This window comes from Pholcus phalangioides, unplaced genomic scaffold, assembly GCF_987345545.1.
Source record: "Pholcus phalangioides strain wild (caught in Gottingen) unplaced genomic scaffold, Ppha-v1.0 ptg000042l_1, whole genome shotgun sequence".
Lineage (NCBI taxonomy): Eukaryota > Metazoa > Arthropoda > Arachnida > Araneae > Pholcidae > Pholcus > Pholcus phalangioides.
In genome coordinates this window covers 29,883,860-29,902,110 of record NW_028301628.1, presented here as the reverse complement: position 1 = coordinate 29,902,110, position 18,251 = coordinate 29,883,860, and the positions used below count along the sequence as shown (strand labels likewise).

At 35.5% G+C, this 18,251-nt stretch overlaps 1 protein-coding gene across 1 annotated transcript in view; it reads left to right on the top strand.

The window, feature by feature from the left end:
* The window catches only part of LOC149064781 (uncharacterized protein ZK1073.1-like), a 105,115-nt gene that overhangs the window by 49,913 nt on the left and 36,951 nt on the right, over positions 1-18,251 (top strand). The window contains exon 2 of the mRNA XM_089255407.1: positions 7,246-7,296. Within this exon, the coding sequence (XP_089111533.1) occupies positions 7,246-7,296 (51 nt within the window). The remainder of the gene's footprint in view (positions 1-7,245; positions 7,297-18,251) is intronic.

The window sequence follows — 18,251 nt, the reverse complement described above, 5'->3', positions numbered from 1 at the left end:
CTCACATTCCCGAAAACTTCGACTTAAAGGAAGAAAACTTCGAGTTAAGGGAAAACTTTAAAAAAAATTTCGACTTGGACACACTTTCGAGTTATTGGAGTTTGAGTTATCGTGAATTCACTGTATTTTAGTGAAAGGAAAAAAATTTAAAACCGCAAGTTTATATATAGTGGATAGCTAGAGTCTGTGGTTCCCAACTTCGAGGAGAAATGCGAGCCGATCTCCCCGCTAAAAGTATCGCCACAGAGAGCAACAGCCTTGCAACATTACAACTATTGAATCATTTGCTTCACTCATAATTGGAAAAAGAAGTTTCTGACAGCACTACAACAAACATTATACAAAAACAAACCACGTAGGTTTACAGCTTATAATTACATAATTTTTTAATTCACTGTGGCTTGCAGTAGCCCTCCATTTCTTGCCACTGGCAATTTTTCAGTATTTATAGTCACAGTTGGCAACTTTACGAACTTTCGACAACTTTTTTCTTGCTATAATTGATCATTTGATAATTTTTGTCAAGCCACGGTCATCTTCTTCACATGAGGGCTAATTACACCAGGACCTACAATTGATTGCTGATTCCGAACAGCAGCCTTTTTTTTATACTCACAGAGAGGTTGGGGCGTTAATAACTTCGTGTGGGACTCTTTGCGGCGGTAGTAATCTTTTTCCGTGGTCATGTCACTGTTTCTGCTGTACTCCCGCAACAGGAAAGTTTTTGACAAGGATGAACCGGGTGTCGCCCTTGCTACACCTCTAAACATCCTTTGATACTTTAGTTGAGTATCTTATCGACCTGGGCTACTGCGCCCTGTTATACTTGACAACTTTACTTGCCTTTAACAAATTTTTCTGCCCCGATTGGTGATGTACCGTAAGGATCCCGATTTATCTGTAATGTTATTAAGGAAATATGGTCATCCCTTAGATAATTATCGTTTTATGAGTATTGATATGCTTCTACCGGAACACGTTCCACGGACCAGAGAGAACCCTTTGGCTGGCCGCATTTGAACCTCGGGCCGGAGGTTGTGCACTCCTGCTTTATAGTAAACATTACTTTGTTGGTGGGAAAAAAATAAGTAAGACATCCATTGTCTCTTCTATAGTATGGATTGCTCGAGATAGTTAATATCTTCTAAGAAATTCAACACTCTCTTATATAAGATATCTTAAGATATACTTTTCGCAATTTGAGTCAGCGCTGATAACTCAACACATGTCTTTGGTGTGTGTGTGGGGTCTCTCTCGACTGTCGTATCTGTAAGTGAAACATATATATTGTTCGAAGAAATTTCTAGCTTATCAACCCTCTCTCCCTTTAAATGTGACATCGACGACAGCCATGTCGCCGGTTGATATCTTATTATGTATTGGATCTCTTCTATTTTTTTTTTATTGTTTGTTGCAGTAATATGTGTCACATCTACATCCTTGTGTGTGTGTGTATAGCACGTGTCTACCGATTTATCTATGTCTCTCTCTTTCTTTCTTAAAAAAATATCGCTTTACACCATCAATATGTCTCTGTGCATTATCCCGAGCATTGGCTCTGGAATTCGGAGCGTCGACTCGAGATTGCGATTCTATTATTGTTTTTATTTGTTTGCTGGTCACCTGTCGTTGTTGTTTGGAGCATGTCTTCGTTGGCGAATCGTTTACGTCTTAGGCTGTTAATGCCAACTTTGGACGAGCCATTATTGGTGAGTGAATATGCATTTGCCACTCTTGTCTTAACTACGCGATGGCTAGCTTTTTAAATTTCTTTACTACTACTACTACTACTTAACCGTATATGCACCTCGTTCACATTCCTCTACGGAATTTCGAACGAATTATTGCGTGCCGGAATGCGCGTGTACGTGTTCTGAACCTAACGTGAAGTTTGTTTCTACATAAAGCTTGTTATGTGTAATACTGCCATCTGCCGTCAATTTTTCTAACTATGAGGGAAGTGCAATGATTGAATAATGAATTTCTTAACTGGAATATACATCTAAGGAAAGTCATATCTACGGTATTTTGATTCTGGAGTTGTTACCTCGGCTAAAATTTTTGTTGTACACAAATCACATTTATTAGTCCTTCTCCCCCCTCTACAGGGTGTCCCTAATTGTTTGCACATTGGATATCTCTGCAACCGTTGACTTTAGAGACGTACTTTCAGTAACATAAAGTTTCCAAATGACGTGTATCAAAATGTGTTAAAATTTCCCTAGTTGTATAAATAACAAAAATAGAAGATTAACTTTTTATGTACACATTGTGTGCGAAAATTTCAAATTAGAGAAATGAACAAATGTGGCTCTGAGAAAAGTTATTTACAAAAAATTTCATATTTTTATATGTGATATAGAAAAAATATTTAACTTTGAAGTTTTTTCGGTATTTATCGCCAATGTTTGAAGGTGAGGCTCACAAACCGTTGTGAAACGTAACCAAATTGTAAAAATTCTGTATTTGTCAAAATAACTGTCAAAAAAACTTAATTGTCATTTATTGTTAATAAAAAAAATGAAATGGTCGAGTTCAATTTAATTTGTGAACATTATATTTATTATGTGACATGAAAAAGATTAAACTGTTAATAGAACAGTTTGTAGAACTATTTTACAGATAGCAAATATCATTCGAGATCTCTCTATGCTTTAATCAACTAGTCAAGCTCGAACCTCGGTATTATGATTAACATGTTTTTAACTTGGACACACAGCCTCCGCTACACAGAATCCAAAAAAAAAACTAAAGTATTTTTGTTGCACCGACCGTCCGTAATGCTCCCATGTTTGATGTTCGTCTAGCACACGTTGCTTACAATTTTGTGTCATCCGAACACTTTGATGGGAAATTTCAGAAAATTACTGAATAACAAATATAGCTCGCAGATGTAGACCCACCTTAAGATCCGTGCCCGTGACGAATATACGTTGCCAACTGCACTTTTGGTTAAATAACACCCTAATGTTTATGAAAATTCCAGCTATAGTGAAAAAAAAAATTCCTGTTTAGTCATTTGTCCGAAGATGCTGTCACTCTCCGCTATTTTTACGAAGTTTTCGACAGCTGGCTGAAGCGAAGATAAATCCAGGAAAGAAAGTTCAACTGCCTTTGCGGGGAATCAAACGAACATCCTCTCACTTGCCTGGTCAATGCTCCAGACCACTAGATTACAAAGGCAACGGATCCTCTTTCCTTAGAGCTCGTGTACACTGAACGGGGCCGTTCATGGACAGCCAGCCAGACCTAGAGTTCACATTACTGACACTGCAACCAAATGGCTTATCCGAAGATGATGTCCATGGACACCCCCCCCCCCCCATTACAGTCATTTATCATACAATTTGTGATGTCCGAGGTTTATGCACAGTCATCTCTCCGTCCCCATCATTTAACATTACAGACCCCAGATGTCGTTCCTCGTATAATCTGAAGCTATAATTACGTCTATATCAATGGCTACAGTCTGAAATTTTTCTGTTTACACGCAATCTATAGTGAAGGATAATAATATCCACGCAGTGTATATTAAAAAGAAATAACAGCACGGTTGCCACGAAATTCCCAATTAACACGTGATTTGTCCGCGTCCTAATCACCTCTCATAACTCAAATACTGCCTACAATTGCATTCATTTATTCGTTCATGGCTTTCGATGCTTGTCATTGTTCGTTGTTGTTTACTGGCGCTGAGCCACCTGATACCAGCACGCCTTTGTGCCCGCACCTGTCAGGAGTAATTTAATGAGGCAATCACACACAAATTACCATGTCCGCCATTGTAAATGAAAGGAGAAAGATCTTCATTCCGGATAACTTTGTTTTTGCATCGATTGCACAACAATCTGATCATTATTTGATTGAAGAAAGCATCAGGTGTGATGATGTCGTGATTCTTAAAGTATCGACAATTTTCCAGAAATTTCGTAACGCGACTATTTTTCTGATTTTTTTTCCCTTTAAAGAGATATGAAGTGAATTTCTAAATTTCTTCTACCACTAAATTCTCTATTCTGTCATCATACGTATTTACAGGGTGTCTATAATGAAGGTTAGCTTGTTCTGCACTGTTTACAGCAGTGTTCTTAACCACTTTACGTACAAGCTTTTAGTAACAAATTTGGATTATCTCTATTTTACGAATCAGTCATGAATGTCTTAACCTTGTCCTAACCTAACCGTACGTTAGGAAATGGAAGAAGGGGGAGGAAAAAAATATATAAAAGGAAAAAGTATAATAGATAAGGCAGATACGAGAGTTTTTTTAGAACCTCTTTTCAACCTCACCCCTACGTGTTCTCTTTCACTCTTAAGTATAGTAAAAATCATTAACAGGAGTATAGAAAGGAGGAAAAGAAAATGCAACTTCAGTTGATAGAGTTACTATAAAGCTTCGGGATGGTAAAGAAAGAGAAAAGAAAACACAGAGAACTTGTTTGAATTTATTCCACTGGCGTTTGGATGTAATATTACGTCCGTGATCGTAAAGGGGTTAAACCTTTTTGCAACTGTGGATCGGTAAAAGGGGTTGGAGAATTTCACGTACCGGCGGAAACGGGAGAACTGATACGCGGACCAACAAAGCATAAATAAATGGGAGAAAAAATTTGCGGACCACCAAAAAAGAAAAAAAAATGAAAGAAATAATAATTTGCCGACCCGCAAAAAATGAATAAATCATAGAAATAATTTGTGGACGGACAAAAAAAGGAAGAAATAACTTGTGGAGCAGCAAAAACAAATAAATGCGAGAAATAATTGGAGCACCGGCAAAAAATTAATGAGTAGGGGAAATAATTTTGCTGACCGGCAAAAAGGAAAATGAATATCATTCGCAGACCTTCTGACGGCTGCCAGAAATAAAAATGAATATAGAGACAGTATGATATTCAAAGACTGAAATCTAAAATTGTGTAGCTGCCGCATGAATTGGTTGATATTTCGCGGACCGGCGGTAAATTCCCCTTACATCAGCGGTTGAAGAATACTGAATGAAAGAACGCTAGGACACTACCACCGGACTTATCCTGTCACCGGGAATTCTTCCAGCTCAGCTTCGGGGCAGAGTCTGGAACAAAATGTGTGTACCTGACAGTAGTCTGATTGCGTTGTTTCTGATTTATTTCTCAGTGCTGCCACCTATATTTCACATTATGAGTGAAATGTAATGATTGAATATTTGTACCGTTGCAGGCCTGTTGCTCTCCGTGAAGAGATTTTTCAATGTGGGGGGGGGGGGGGGAATCCGCTCGCACACACTTGTAGTTGGGAAACACAGGAAACCAACTTCAGCCGACCACCACTGTGATGCTGGTGGCGTTTGGAACCGGATCCTCGCAATATGAGTACGTCACTATGACCATTGAACCATCATAACCTTTGAAGAACAATGGCATAGTATATTCATTATTATTGAAGACTGGTATCAGCCTGCTCACAAAGATTATAAGAAAGGGACTCGAGGTGTCGATGTCTATGAATACGTCCATCATGTGCAAAACTAGAGTCGCAAATGAACACTCTTAACCCTTAAATGCAGTTTTGCACATGTGCAAAGGGTCCTTTATAATTAAGGGTTAGTTCATTACTGCAGCCCCCAGTTTAAAGATAAAAATTCAGAATCACCTTTGCGCACATAAGGCGAGGTCATTTTGTCCACATTTTATGTTTTGAATTTGCTGGTAGATGTGCCGATCAACGACAACAACTGTTGCAGAGCAGGTGTGATTGCGATTTCACTAATTTGTTAAAATGTTTTGTTTGCATTTTTTTTTCTTTTATCTTGAAGTTCGCAGTCCGAATTTTTTTTCTTACGATAGTTTGAATCACAAAGAAAATAGTTATACACATTTAGAAATTAATATTACTTTTATACATTTATTTTATTTGCAATTTTTGAGGCTTTGCAGGTCTTCAATAAGGCTCTGTATAAGCAGTACAATTCGAAATCGATCTTTTTTAGATGATTTTTCTGGCTTTCAATTCGTATCATTAATTGTGAAAAAAAAAAAAAACCAGAGCTCAAAAATAAAAATCGAGCAGTTACCTAATTAATAAGTTTGTAGACCCGTTCTATATGCACCCATTTCAAGGGTTACAATTTCTTCAATTGCATAATAAATGCAAAATACAAAGTTTTTTTATTCATGAAATCAAATGAATCATACAAATTCAAAGATTTATAACAAACGTTTATTCACTCAAATTAAAAGGAATTCCAATGTACTGTGTATAAGAAATGTGTTATTATTTTTTTATGATTATATAAAAAACGGAATGATATCTTCTTTTTTTTTTACGTTCAAGCAGCACATGTTTCTTTTTCGTCTTCACAACGTACAAGCAAAGAAAGATATTTATAAACTCACAAAGGGGTCGTTGACAAGGCCTTGATAGTTGTTCTTTTTTCTTTCCTTTTGAAGCCGCGTTTTAAAAAAAAATTCGGTTATGGAGAATATATATGCTAGTCTGTATGTGCATACCATTGAATGAAGCTGTTATGTGCACGTATAAAAAATATATATCTAAAAATAAGCTTTTACGCTCCCCCCCATGTGTTAATTATTTTCTTCTTATTCTTCTTCTTTTGTCCTTTCGATTGTGGACTTTTCCTACTTCTTGTGATACAATAGAAGAGAGTTTTTCACTTCTCCTGTCATACTTTCTTTTCTATATACTGTACATGCCAAACGGAGATGGAAGAGAAATAAATGAGATGATCTCTTGTGAGATTTCTTCGGTTGAGAATTTCCTAATGAAACATCAATTATTCAAAAAAAGGAAAGCGTATTATATATTCGCATGTCTGAAAACATAACAGAGATGGTATGAAAATATTTTAACAATATAACAAAGATATTAACAATATTACTCTTAAAAGATTTTGAAAACAAAATTTTTAATCTTTTAACTCAAATATCTTAATTTATCTTTAAGAACTTGACGGATAAAAAAGATTATAAACTGGAATCGCATGTCTTTGTATTTTTAAAATCTTATTTCCAACTCCACATTTTGTTACGTAATAATATCATATACTGTTATTTTCAAAAAAAGAGCGTTTTTATTCGAACTTCTATTTACATAATTTTTTTTATATTGATTATTGATTTATACATTGTGACATTGATTTATTTTCTTCTTTAAATAAAGAGACTGCGTAATGTTGTGAAAACGTCTCACTATAAAGATTCAATAGTTTTGTTTGCGAACTATAAATAATGTTTTTCTTTTATATTCCAGCATGTTGAAGTCGATACGCAAAAATGCGGGAAAATGCATGTATTCGTGCAGGTGAGCGCATTTATTATTTGTTTTTTGTGCAGTGTAATTATAATAAAAAATTTGAAACCATCATTTATATTGAATGCATTTGCTTTTATATCATAGAATCATTGCTGTATTGTCGTATCTCTAAGTAACCTCTTGAGTGGATAATTTTTTCTGTTGCAGTCCCGTTTCCCTTCATTAATATTGGGCAAATCTGATAGAAGAATAGGACCGCTTAATTCAATGCTTTACACGATGTGACTAACGCTTCCTAAATGGATATTAAATTTTTTCTCTCATTCATTTCGTCAAATTTTTTTCTGCCCAGCACATGTAAAAAATTGATCATTGATCATTTTTGCCACACCACGGTCGTTTGCTGCACACGAGGGCTGATTAGACCGGAACCTATAATGAATCCTTGTGAAAAACTAATACGGAATAGTGCTATATGTGTTCTGATTTGACCAATACTTATGGAGTTATAACGAATTAAAAATTGATGACGTCACTTTCGAATCTTGCAAAATTCACCGAACGTGCACCAAGCGTATAACTTTGCGTTTTTAAACTGATATCAATTGTGTAGCCCTGAGAGTAATCAAGAAAGCTAAACCTGTGCAATGTTAATCACGCGATTTCACTGAATATTGCATGACTGGATAAATGAATAAACTGCTTAAGTGAATACAGTTCTTTCAGTCTCAACGGTATCCAGTTGGAGAAGTTCGACTGCATTTTCTATTATAGTTTTCAATTGCTTTTTGTCTGAGTCGAAAAAACAAAATATTACTTACCCATTTATGCGCTCAATATTAGTGACATAAATTTTATCAGTTATTTCAAGTTTAAAGACATTTTTATTCGAATTTTGAAAATTTTCCTCCAATTCTCCAGTTTCCAAACTGCAATTTAAAGAACAATAAAACGAGTTGTGAGACATTTATCGCAATGATAAGGGGTTGAAATTTTTATAGTATAATTTTCAGCTTTAAAATGGAAAAACGCTTGATTCACTCAATTTTTCGATTTCCATCACAATTATGAACAATCAAATTTTTTATAGTATCTTCATTCAGCTCTGAAATGGAGAAGGCGATTGATTCAGCCAACTTTCCTATTTTCATCGCAATGATGATGGGTTTGTATGGCTTCTCAATTCAGCTTTGAAATGAAGAAAGTGATTGATTAAGGAAATTTTACAATTTTTATAGCAAGGATGATGGGTCAAAATTTCTATTGTGTCTCAATTTAACTTTTAAATAGAAAAGCCGATTAATTCAGCCGATTTTTTTCAATTTTCATCGTAATAATGATAGATTAAAATGCCTATGGTGTCTTAATTTTAAGTTTTTAAATGGCAAAAGAGAGCGATTGTTTCATCTAATTTCCATCGCAGTTACGATGGGTAAAAGTTTCTGTAGTATCTCAATGTAGCTCTGAAATGGTGAAGGCAATTGATTTAGCTGATTTTCCTCGCAATGATGATGGATCGAAATTTCTATGATGTCTTTATTCAGCTTCGAAATGAAGAAGGTCAACTTTTATCAGAAATGGGCAGTCTTAAATTATTACAGATGATTGTTTACACAGAATATGTACAGTTTTAAACTACACGGTTCAACTTGTAGACGAAAACAATGACTGCCCCTAAGTGACCTTGTATTAGAAAAACAAAACAAAAGACAGAATAAATACACAAGCTAGAGTGAGATGATAATGGCGCACATCCCTAGCATCTTCCAAAATAAATGCAGTTTCCTGTCCGACCCATGCTCTCTTCGGGTTAGTAAGAAGCATCCTGGGCTGGCACCATTCCAAGAAGAACAAGAAAACGAACCCAAAAAGTGCCAAGAGAGAAATGGTATTGTCGTTTCACACATGCGAATTGTATATCCAAAACACTGTTGTTATGTGTGTTTCTCCAGAGCTTGATATGAAGGGAGAAATGACTCGAGAGAAAGAGAGAGAAACATTCCGTCATTTCTCAGAATGCGATCGATATCCTCTGAGGAATTATATTATACTCCGTAACAATTTCTCTCTCTCTCTCTCTCCCTCCCCATTTTTCCAAAATTCATGATCCTAATTCACCAATTAACATCATCATTCCCCGAAAATACTTAAAAGTCTGTATCAAACCAAATGTTATGTAAAAATTCTTCGGATTCCTCTCCAATTAAAGAGCCGCGGCCGCTATATTTTGTAGGAATTTCAAGTGATGTAATGAATTTGAGATAAATATTACTCGTTTAAAGTAAAGGAAGTAAGGACAAACTTGAAAAAGATTTTGATTCTAAAGCGATAACTACATTAGCATTGAGAAAGAAAAAGCGTATGAAAGGTGTCTGTAATTAAAGTTTCTCTTGTTCATAGTTGAGCATTTTGTCCCTTTCAGACACGAGCATTCAATATTTTTTTATTTATTTTTTTTGGAATTTACAAGTTGTTTTTGCATTTCTGATACACAAAACGCACTTACATTAAAAAAAATGTCAGCAAATCGTTCCTCCTCCCATTTTTTTGTCAAGTTTTGGAACTTCATAAGTAAAGAAACAGTTCTCATTCAAGTTTGTTCAGCCAATATGATGTAGGGTATATTAATCTTGACATATATTTTTTTCCAGAATTTTATTTCTAAAAATTTTATGTAATGAAATTACATTTTTCCCGGAGTCATTTTCTCCTGGAAGCCATTTTAAACCCTCCCCACATTTGAAAGCTCAATTCTTTCAAGGGCAGCTCTCTGATGAAAGCCCCCAAAGCTCATATTTACAATATTTCTGACTCAAAACTTACACAATCCTTCATGTCAGGGCTCACCTCCCTGACGTTAGAAAAAAATTCTATGGTGAGAAAAAAACTCTTACATTTGTGCACAGGGCCGTAGTTATCCATTCCTGTACCCCTGTGCATTAGCCCCGTCTGGCTCATTCTGGGCCCCTTTCCAAGTGGGCCCTGTGCGGGTGCGCCTGTTGCACCTGCCTAGTTACGTTCCTGTTTGTGCATGAAGGATCTGAAAGGGTCCGATGAAATCCGTAACTACATCGGAAAACTGAGAAACTTGGATAACTCTCTAGTAAAGCGGCGTGGAAGAATCTGAGAGAATATAAAAGAAATCAGTTCGCGGACACATTTACCACTGGAGGAGGGGTTCTCAACTGTTCGCGGTCCTGGGATTTTCAAAGGGGCAGGGGCGTACGCAGAATCAGTCTTTGAAGGGGGCACAAAAGGCTTGGAGGAGCACAAAAATTTTCTTCCTCAGAAATTTTGAGTTACATCTTCATTTACACCTTCAAAAAAGCATTTGAATTAACAGAAACTGATTTAAAATAGCATATAAAAGGTATTTAAATAACGTATAATACTCAGATATATCATTCACGTTGCAAGGGGTTGTATGGTTATAAAAATAAAAAGAATTAACTTTTTAAACCATCCCCGTGTGCCTCAAAACCCAATTAGAAAGTTGTTGCCCTGTCTCTCCTGATGCAGAAACAAAATCCACGTTTTACAGTGCAATATTTACTAAAATATTCGAATTCCAATAACGAAGGAAAGTTGGAAACAAACATGCGGAGAAAACGGTTTTTCGGTATTTTTTCAACGCTGTTTTCCCCCCATCTTTCTCCGTTCTTTGAATTTAAAAATATCCCAGTGAATATTGTACTTAAAAACGTGGAATTTTTTTTTTGTTGGCATCAGGAGAGACAGGGCAACAACTTTCTAGTTGGGTTTTGGTTCACACGGGGACTGTATAAAAAGTTATTTTTTTCTATTTTAATAACTACACAACACAACCCCTTGCTACATGAATGACATATCTGACTACTACATGTTATTTTTATACTTTTTCCAACTGGAAGTATGCCTCCAGGATCAACGGTTCGTCAGTGAAACGAGGCTTAGTGACTTCCCTTACTACTCTGTGAACAATTTTGACATAAATTTGGAAAATTATACACATATGGATGGACACAATCATTTAAGTTTGGTTATTGAGTATGAAATATATAAGAGAAAGACGACGACGCAACGACTTGAAAAATGGCGCTCCTATATTTGTATTACTGTGTGTACGTTTTCCGCAAATATGCATAATTTCTACTTTTGTCCGGGTCGATTGAATTTCCTCTCTCAGCTTTTTCCTCCAAGTTGATGGCGGAGGCGCATCCCTTTGTAAAAGAAAGTGCTGCGGTCATTGGACATCATGTCGCCCCTGTTGGTATTGATCCGCCTCGACTCTCACGATTTGTGTTTTCCCGATCACTGAACCGAGAGAGATCGGGGAGTGTCACGAAATACAATTCCCATTTGATGGTTGGAAATTCTGTTGACATAGGAGGGAGACAACACGCTAAGATACGTATAAACATACATATATACGTATTTAGGTATATTACGTTAGCGTATCGATGAGACAGCGTCTGGAATCCGGAAGAAACATTAGGAGACGCCCGATGTTAACTATAACGTATCTAGCGTTAGGAATATTCCAGACAGATAGATAATTTTATCCGTTCCGTTGAAACACAGACACAAAACATCATGGGGCGAAGCTAGCTTACGAACCCCGAAAAATAATAATTGTTATACGCTTGTCGGTACAAATAATAAAAGGGGGAAAGCAGAAAAGGGAAAAGAGAAATTAATATCGATATAGAGAGAGAGATGAGTACGGCTTATATACAATGAGAATCTCGGGATATAACAAGGGATTTGCAAGTAATTGCCAGATAGCTAATGTTAAAGATACAAAAAGTAATCGGTTATAGCGAGTTGAAAATCAAGAAGCATTTGCTATAACGTCAGAAAAAAAAAAATCCAGTTTTTCTTTCTCTCTTCAACAATTAAACATGATGACTTCTAGCATAGCGTATGTTCCTCGTAAAAATAACTCTTTTGGCACTTCTGACAAGGAATGGACCCAGAAAAGTATTTCGGGCCAGAAACGTACCATCTTTTAATACAAAAACGCTCACTGGGGCGAAAATTGTTGTAGTTAAGGAAGGCTGCTTTGTCTCCACTCGGCGCTTCACGCTACTAATGCGTGTTATAAGGTATTGAAGTCTCTGGTGTATTGGTTAGCGCACTTGCCCGGTATGCAAGGAGGACCAGGTGTCGTGGTGGTAAGATGCTCGTCTACCACCGTGATGGTGGCAGTCCCGCGTTCGAATCCGAGGGAGGATTAAAATACATTCTCTAACGAACTTGAGGCGACCACCGAAAGACAGCTCCTTCATTTCCAACCCCTCTCATTAATGGCAGTAAATTGCAATATAACGATATGGCCGGTGTTTAGTGAAGTAGGTTCAATTCGAGGAGGAGACAAATCATTTTTCTTTCCAAATATTGTTTCGGCATAACATCCAGAAAATTCAATTTCTTAGTATATTTCGGGCCGAAAACATACCATCTCTTAATACAGAAAAGTAAAATTTTTTAACCCGCTCGGTTTCCCCAATGATATGTGAAGATTTTATTCGGTTTTTGTCCCTCCCCCAGTGACTAAGGAAAAACGGGACAGTTAAAGTCATTTCCGAATGACTAAAAAAATCGTGCTAAAATTTTTTTGCAATTAGTGGGAAGTACTGACGAGTCCGGGAAGACATTGAGGTAAGCAGTGATCTAATAATTGAGAATTTCAATTGTTCAATTGGTCGACTGAATAGCTTTGATAATACAAATACAAAGGCCACAACTGGCAAAATGTGGCCGGAAAAAAGATGCCTATAAAAATATGTGGATATTGAATATATACAGGGGGATTCAAAACTCATCGTACAAACTTTTAGGGGAGGTAGAAAACACAAAACGGAATCACATAGGAATGTATGACTGGAAACCCCAACCAGATCAGCTGGAGGATAAACGAAGCTGCAGAAACGACAAGCCAATAATGGGTGGAAAAACTCTTTATTTAGCAACACAGTACTCGTGCACGTTAAGTTTCACAAGTGCCATCCACGTCGCAACTGCAAACGTCCGCGAAATACCGGGTATTTTTGAAAGGGTTCGACAACCAATGCCTCACCGTTGTGAAGCGTGCGTAACTGTGGATGGTAAGAAATTTGAGCATTTGCTGTGAAACTAAACGTGCGCACGTACTGTCCTCGTGTAAAGTATCGCTAAATAAAGAATTTTTCCACCCGTTATTGGCTTGTCCTTTCTGCATCTTCGTTTATCCTCCAGTTGATCAGGTTGGGGTTTCCAGTCAAACATTCCTGTGTAATTCTGTTTTTATGTGTTCTATCTCCCCTATAAGTTTCTACTTTGAGTTTTGAATCAGCCTGCACATATCTCTTATCTCTCTAAACCATATCAAAAAACCAGCAATCCAATAAGAGCAATAAAAAAATTAATAATTAATACTATATACGGCACTGCACATGAAAAAGATTATTGTTGTCTTATCTAAGTATGGATAGATTCGCGATTTATCCCAATATGTTCATCGTATTTCTTTTTAAACGTTTCAATTGAGTTAGAATTAACGGTCTCCGTGGGTAATCTATTCCATTTGTTCAAAACCCTATTAGAGAAAAATTCCCTGTGGCGCCACAACCTGGAAAATTGTCCTTCACAAATTCACTTATTCCATTGTCGAAGCATTCGATTGACGGTGCAGTAATAGCTCATGGTTCATCCTCGTTCAAAATTTTGAAGACTTCAGTCATATTCCTCCGACACCTGCGCTCTTCCAATGTAAACATATTCAAAAAATCAAGGCTCTCTTTATATCTTAAGAGTGTCTCATACCTTTTCTAACAGGAAATACCATTAAACAATTGATTTATTTCACATTTTTTAAACATGTTCTTGATTGTATGAGCTATCCTATGGCAGTATAAAATTTCACATATCTCTGATACTTAATTTTTTGTAAATTTTCAAAAATATGCATTAAAAACAGCTTGCGCGCATGATAAAATACGATGGCATCAATGTAATTGAATAAGTTATCGATTCAAAATAAAGGAAACACTATTAAGTTCATGAAATGAAGCAAAAGGTTGAGATTTCATTAATTCAATCTGATTTAAAATTAAATTTTAAATTTTAAAATTTGAAATTCTTTGCAATTTTAATCGGGTGTTTTGTCTGAAACACTTTTTGGATTCCCACATTAATTTAGAATTAGTACAGGGTGCCCCATAAATTATTAAATAGTTTGAAAATTCATAGAAATTGAGAATCGGTATATTTGAGTGCGGTTTGCGAAAAGTTATTCTAAGGAAGGGGAATCTGTTTTGGTACAAAAATAGTTCAAATTTTTGTCGGCAGAGAGCGCTGCACACAAGCAGCGCAGTCCTATAAATGCACGGTGTACCATTAACAACTCATTCCTCGATTTTCCTGTTACAGGCGCTCGCATAAGGTTCTCGTTGTGATGTTAATATTGATGGATAAAGTACCATACCTGAATTGTTTTATCTCAGTCTGGAATCACCGGTTAGAGCTTTACGAACGTTTCAGACACAGAAGAGTTTGAAGGAAAGTACAGGTCCAATAACCTCTGCTGGAATTACGTGCCACATCGTCTATTGTTGAAAATTTGAACTAAAATGTTTTCTTTGTAAAAAAAGAAAAACATTCCTCTTCATGAGAATATACCGCATTGAAATATACAAATTCCTTCAATTTTTCTGAATTTTTAAATTGTTGACGAATTTATGGGACACTCTATACAGCTGTAACAGAGTTATGGTTTGAAACGTAACTGCTCAAGTTTTCTTATGAAATAGCAAAAACAAAAGAAAAAAGCCCCGTTGTAAGTATTATCGATGCATCAATAATTCTGTATCGCCAATCTCGAAATAAACCGTTGTTGTTTCTAGGAAATCGTCCATCGTTATATTGTAGAGTACAGTTTAACGCCAACTCCTTAAAATTCTAATCCTATTAGAGAGAGAAGAGACTTTAAAGCCTCTCTCTCTCTCTTCGAACAGACTTAGTTTCAAATTATAAATTATTCGCCACAGACAGAAAGAGGGAGAGAGAGGGATTGTGTGAGGGCGTAAGGAGGGATTCTTGGTCTGTTTTCGTAAGATGGAGAAACCAATTGAATTTTGAGTGGGAAACGGGGATTGATCGGCCGTAGATAATTGCTGTTTCAGCACCACCGAAATTTAACAAATACACTTCTTAGTAGTGCAGCACATTACACGAGTGCATTCGTGAGTGGTCTCTAGATGCCAAATATCTCCTACCAGGTTCCGGAAAACGACGGACAACGAGAAGACTCTCATATAAAGGCACTATTATTACGATTATAGGGTCTCCTATTGTGCATATGCGTCGTATATATATGCAGTAAACAGTTAATTATTATTATTATCACTGTAGAATTTCCATAATTTTACGTACGGAAGAGGCCAGATGACGCCGAGTCGAAAAGTGGATGATGCGAATGCGAATCTGATTAGTAATGGGGTGCCAAACATACATTGCATTTGCACGTCTTCTCCTACTGAAGAATCAGAACCGCCCTTACAATTGGCGGGTCCCGGTGCGGTAATAATAAAGGGGCCAGAGCGACTTAACAATTTCGGCGGCCTAAAAATGTTTGCGCATCCTTCCAGCCCCGGAATGTATCTTAGGAAGTGGGGGAAATTAGAATTCAAAAATTGATACTTTATCACGGGGGAAAAAGAATGTCGAAAAATATGGATACAAAATTAATGATAATTAAGAATTAATAAAAGCAATAGATCCATATTGATGAAAATTCAGACCTAATGAAAGAAATAAAACCAGAATTGACGAAAACTAATGAAAAAAATAAAACCAGAATTCATGAAAGAAATGAATACAGAATTGAATCAAATTCATAATTAATGAAAGAAATTGTTCCAGAATTTATGAAAATTCAGAACTAATGGAAGAAATAATTTCAGAATTGATAAACGCTTCCGATAATTTTGGACCTCCCTCTCCCGTTTGATTTGGGGCTTTTTGGATCCCTTTGGCTCACAATTAGGGATTAAAAAAATGCATTTAACTCCCCCCATCAGGAGAAAACGTATATTTTGTGCCCTCTCCAATGAATTTTGAGTGGAAGACGGGATTGATCAGCCGTAGATAACTACTGTTTAAACACGCGGGAATTTAACATATACACTTCTTAGTAATGCAGCACATTACATCAATACAATGGTGAGTGCTCTCCATGTGCTAAATATCCCTACCTTGTTCCGGAAAACGACGGGCAACGAGAAGACTCTCGTATAAATGCTCTATTATTAATATTACATAGGTTCTCATATATACATATATATATATATATAAGAACCGAGAGTTTTCCCCATATATATATATATATATATATATATATATATATATATATATATATATATATATATATATATATATATATATATATATATATATATATATATATATATATATATATATATATATATATATATTTTTTACGTACGGAAAAAGCGCTAGATGACGCCGAGTCGAAAAGTAGAAGATGCGAATGAGAATCTAATTGGTAATGGAGTGCTGAACATATTTCATTTACACCTCTTCTACTGACGAATCAGGACCGCCTTACCGTTCGCAGGTCCCAGTGCGGAAATAATAACGTTGCGTCGCTAATGTGGCTAAACAGTTTCAATGGCCTAAAAATGTTTGCGTACCCCTTCTAGCCTGGAATGTATTTTTGGAAATACGGGAAATTGGAATTCAAAAATTCATGCACTATTATATAGAAATTATAGAATGAAAAAATCAATTTATGCGTTAAGGAAAATTTTGAATTCATATAAATTCAGAACGGAAAAAAAAAATTCAACTTAATGAAAGAAGCAATTGCAAAACACGATCGGAAGAAATAATTCCAGAACAAGTAAAAATCTAAAAATCTAGAATTGATGAGAAAAAAACGAAGAAAAATAATTTGAAGAAATAATTTTCGAATTCAGTATTAATCCCAGAATCAATGAAAGAAATAACTCTAGAACAATGGAAGAGATAATTTCGTAGCTAATGGAAGAAATAACTCCAGAGTTAATGAACGATATCAATCAATTATGAATTCCGTAACTGATGAAAATTCAGAATTAATTGAAAAATAATAATTCCAGAATTGTGAGGAAAATCCAGCACCAATAAAAGAAATAATTCTAGAAGAAATGAAAGAGATAATTTCATAACTAATGAAAGAGATAATTTCATAACTAATGAAAGAGATAATTTCATAACTAATGAAAGAGATAATTTCATAACTAATGAAAGAGATAATTTCATAACTAATGAAAGAGATAATTTCATAACTAATGAAAGAGATAATTTCATAACTAATGAAAGAGATAATTTCATAACTAATGAAAGAGATAATTTCATAACTAATGAAAGAGATAATTTCATAACTAATGAAAGAGATAATTTCATAACTAATGAAAACACAATTTCATAACTAATGAAAACACAATTTCATAACTAATGAAAACACAATTTCATAACTAATGAAAACACAATTTCATAACTAATGAAAACACAATTTCATAACTAATGAAAACACAATTTCATAACTAATGAAAACAATTTCATAACTAATGAAAGAAATAATTCTAGAACAAATGAAAGATAGCTCCAGAGCGCTAAAGAAAAATAATTCCAGAGCTTATGAAAGAAATAATTCCAGAATAGATGACAATTCAGAATTAATGAAAGAAATAATTCCAGAATGGATGACAATTCAGAATTAATGAAAGAAATAATTTAAGAATTGGTTAAAGTTTAATTTAATTAGACTCAAGGAATTGATTTACGTACCAGTAGACTTCGAGAGAAGTTTCGTTATTGAGATGGAAACTCTTTCTCCTGTTTAATTCGGGACTTTGGGTCCCTTTGGCTGTCAATTCGGTACAAAAATGAATTCATTCACCTGTTGCAAACTTATAGAAGTTTGCGCTCTCCACCAATAATTTTGGATAAAAGTTTTATCACTTGTATGTATAAAGCTTGAG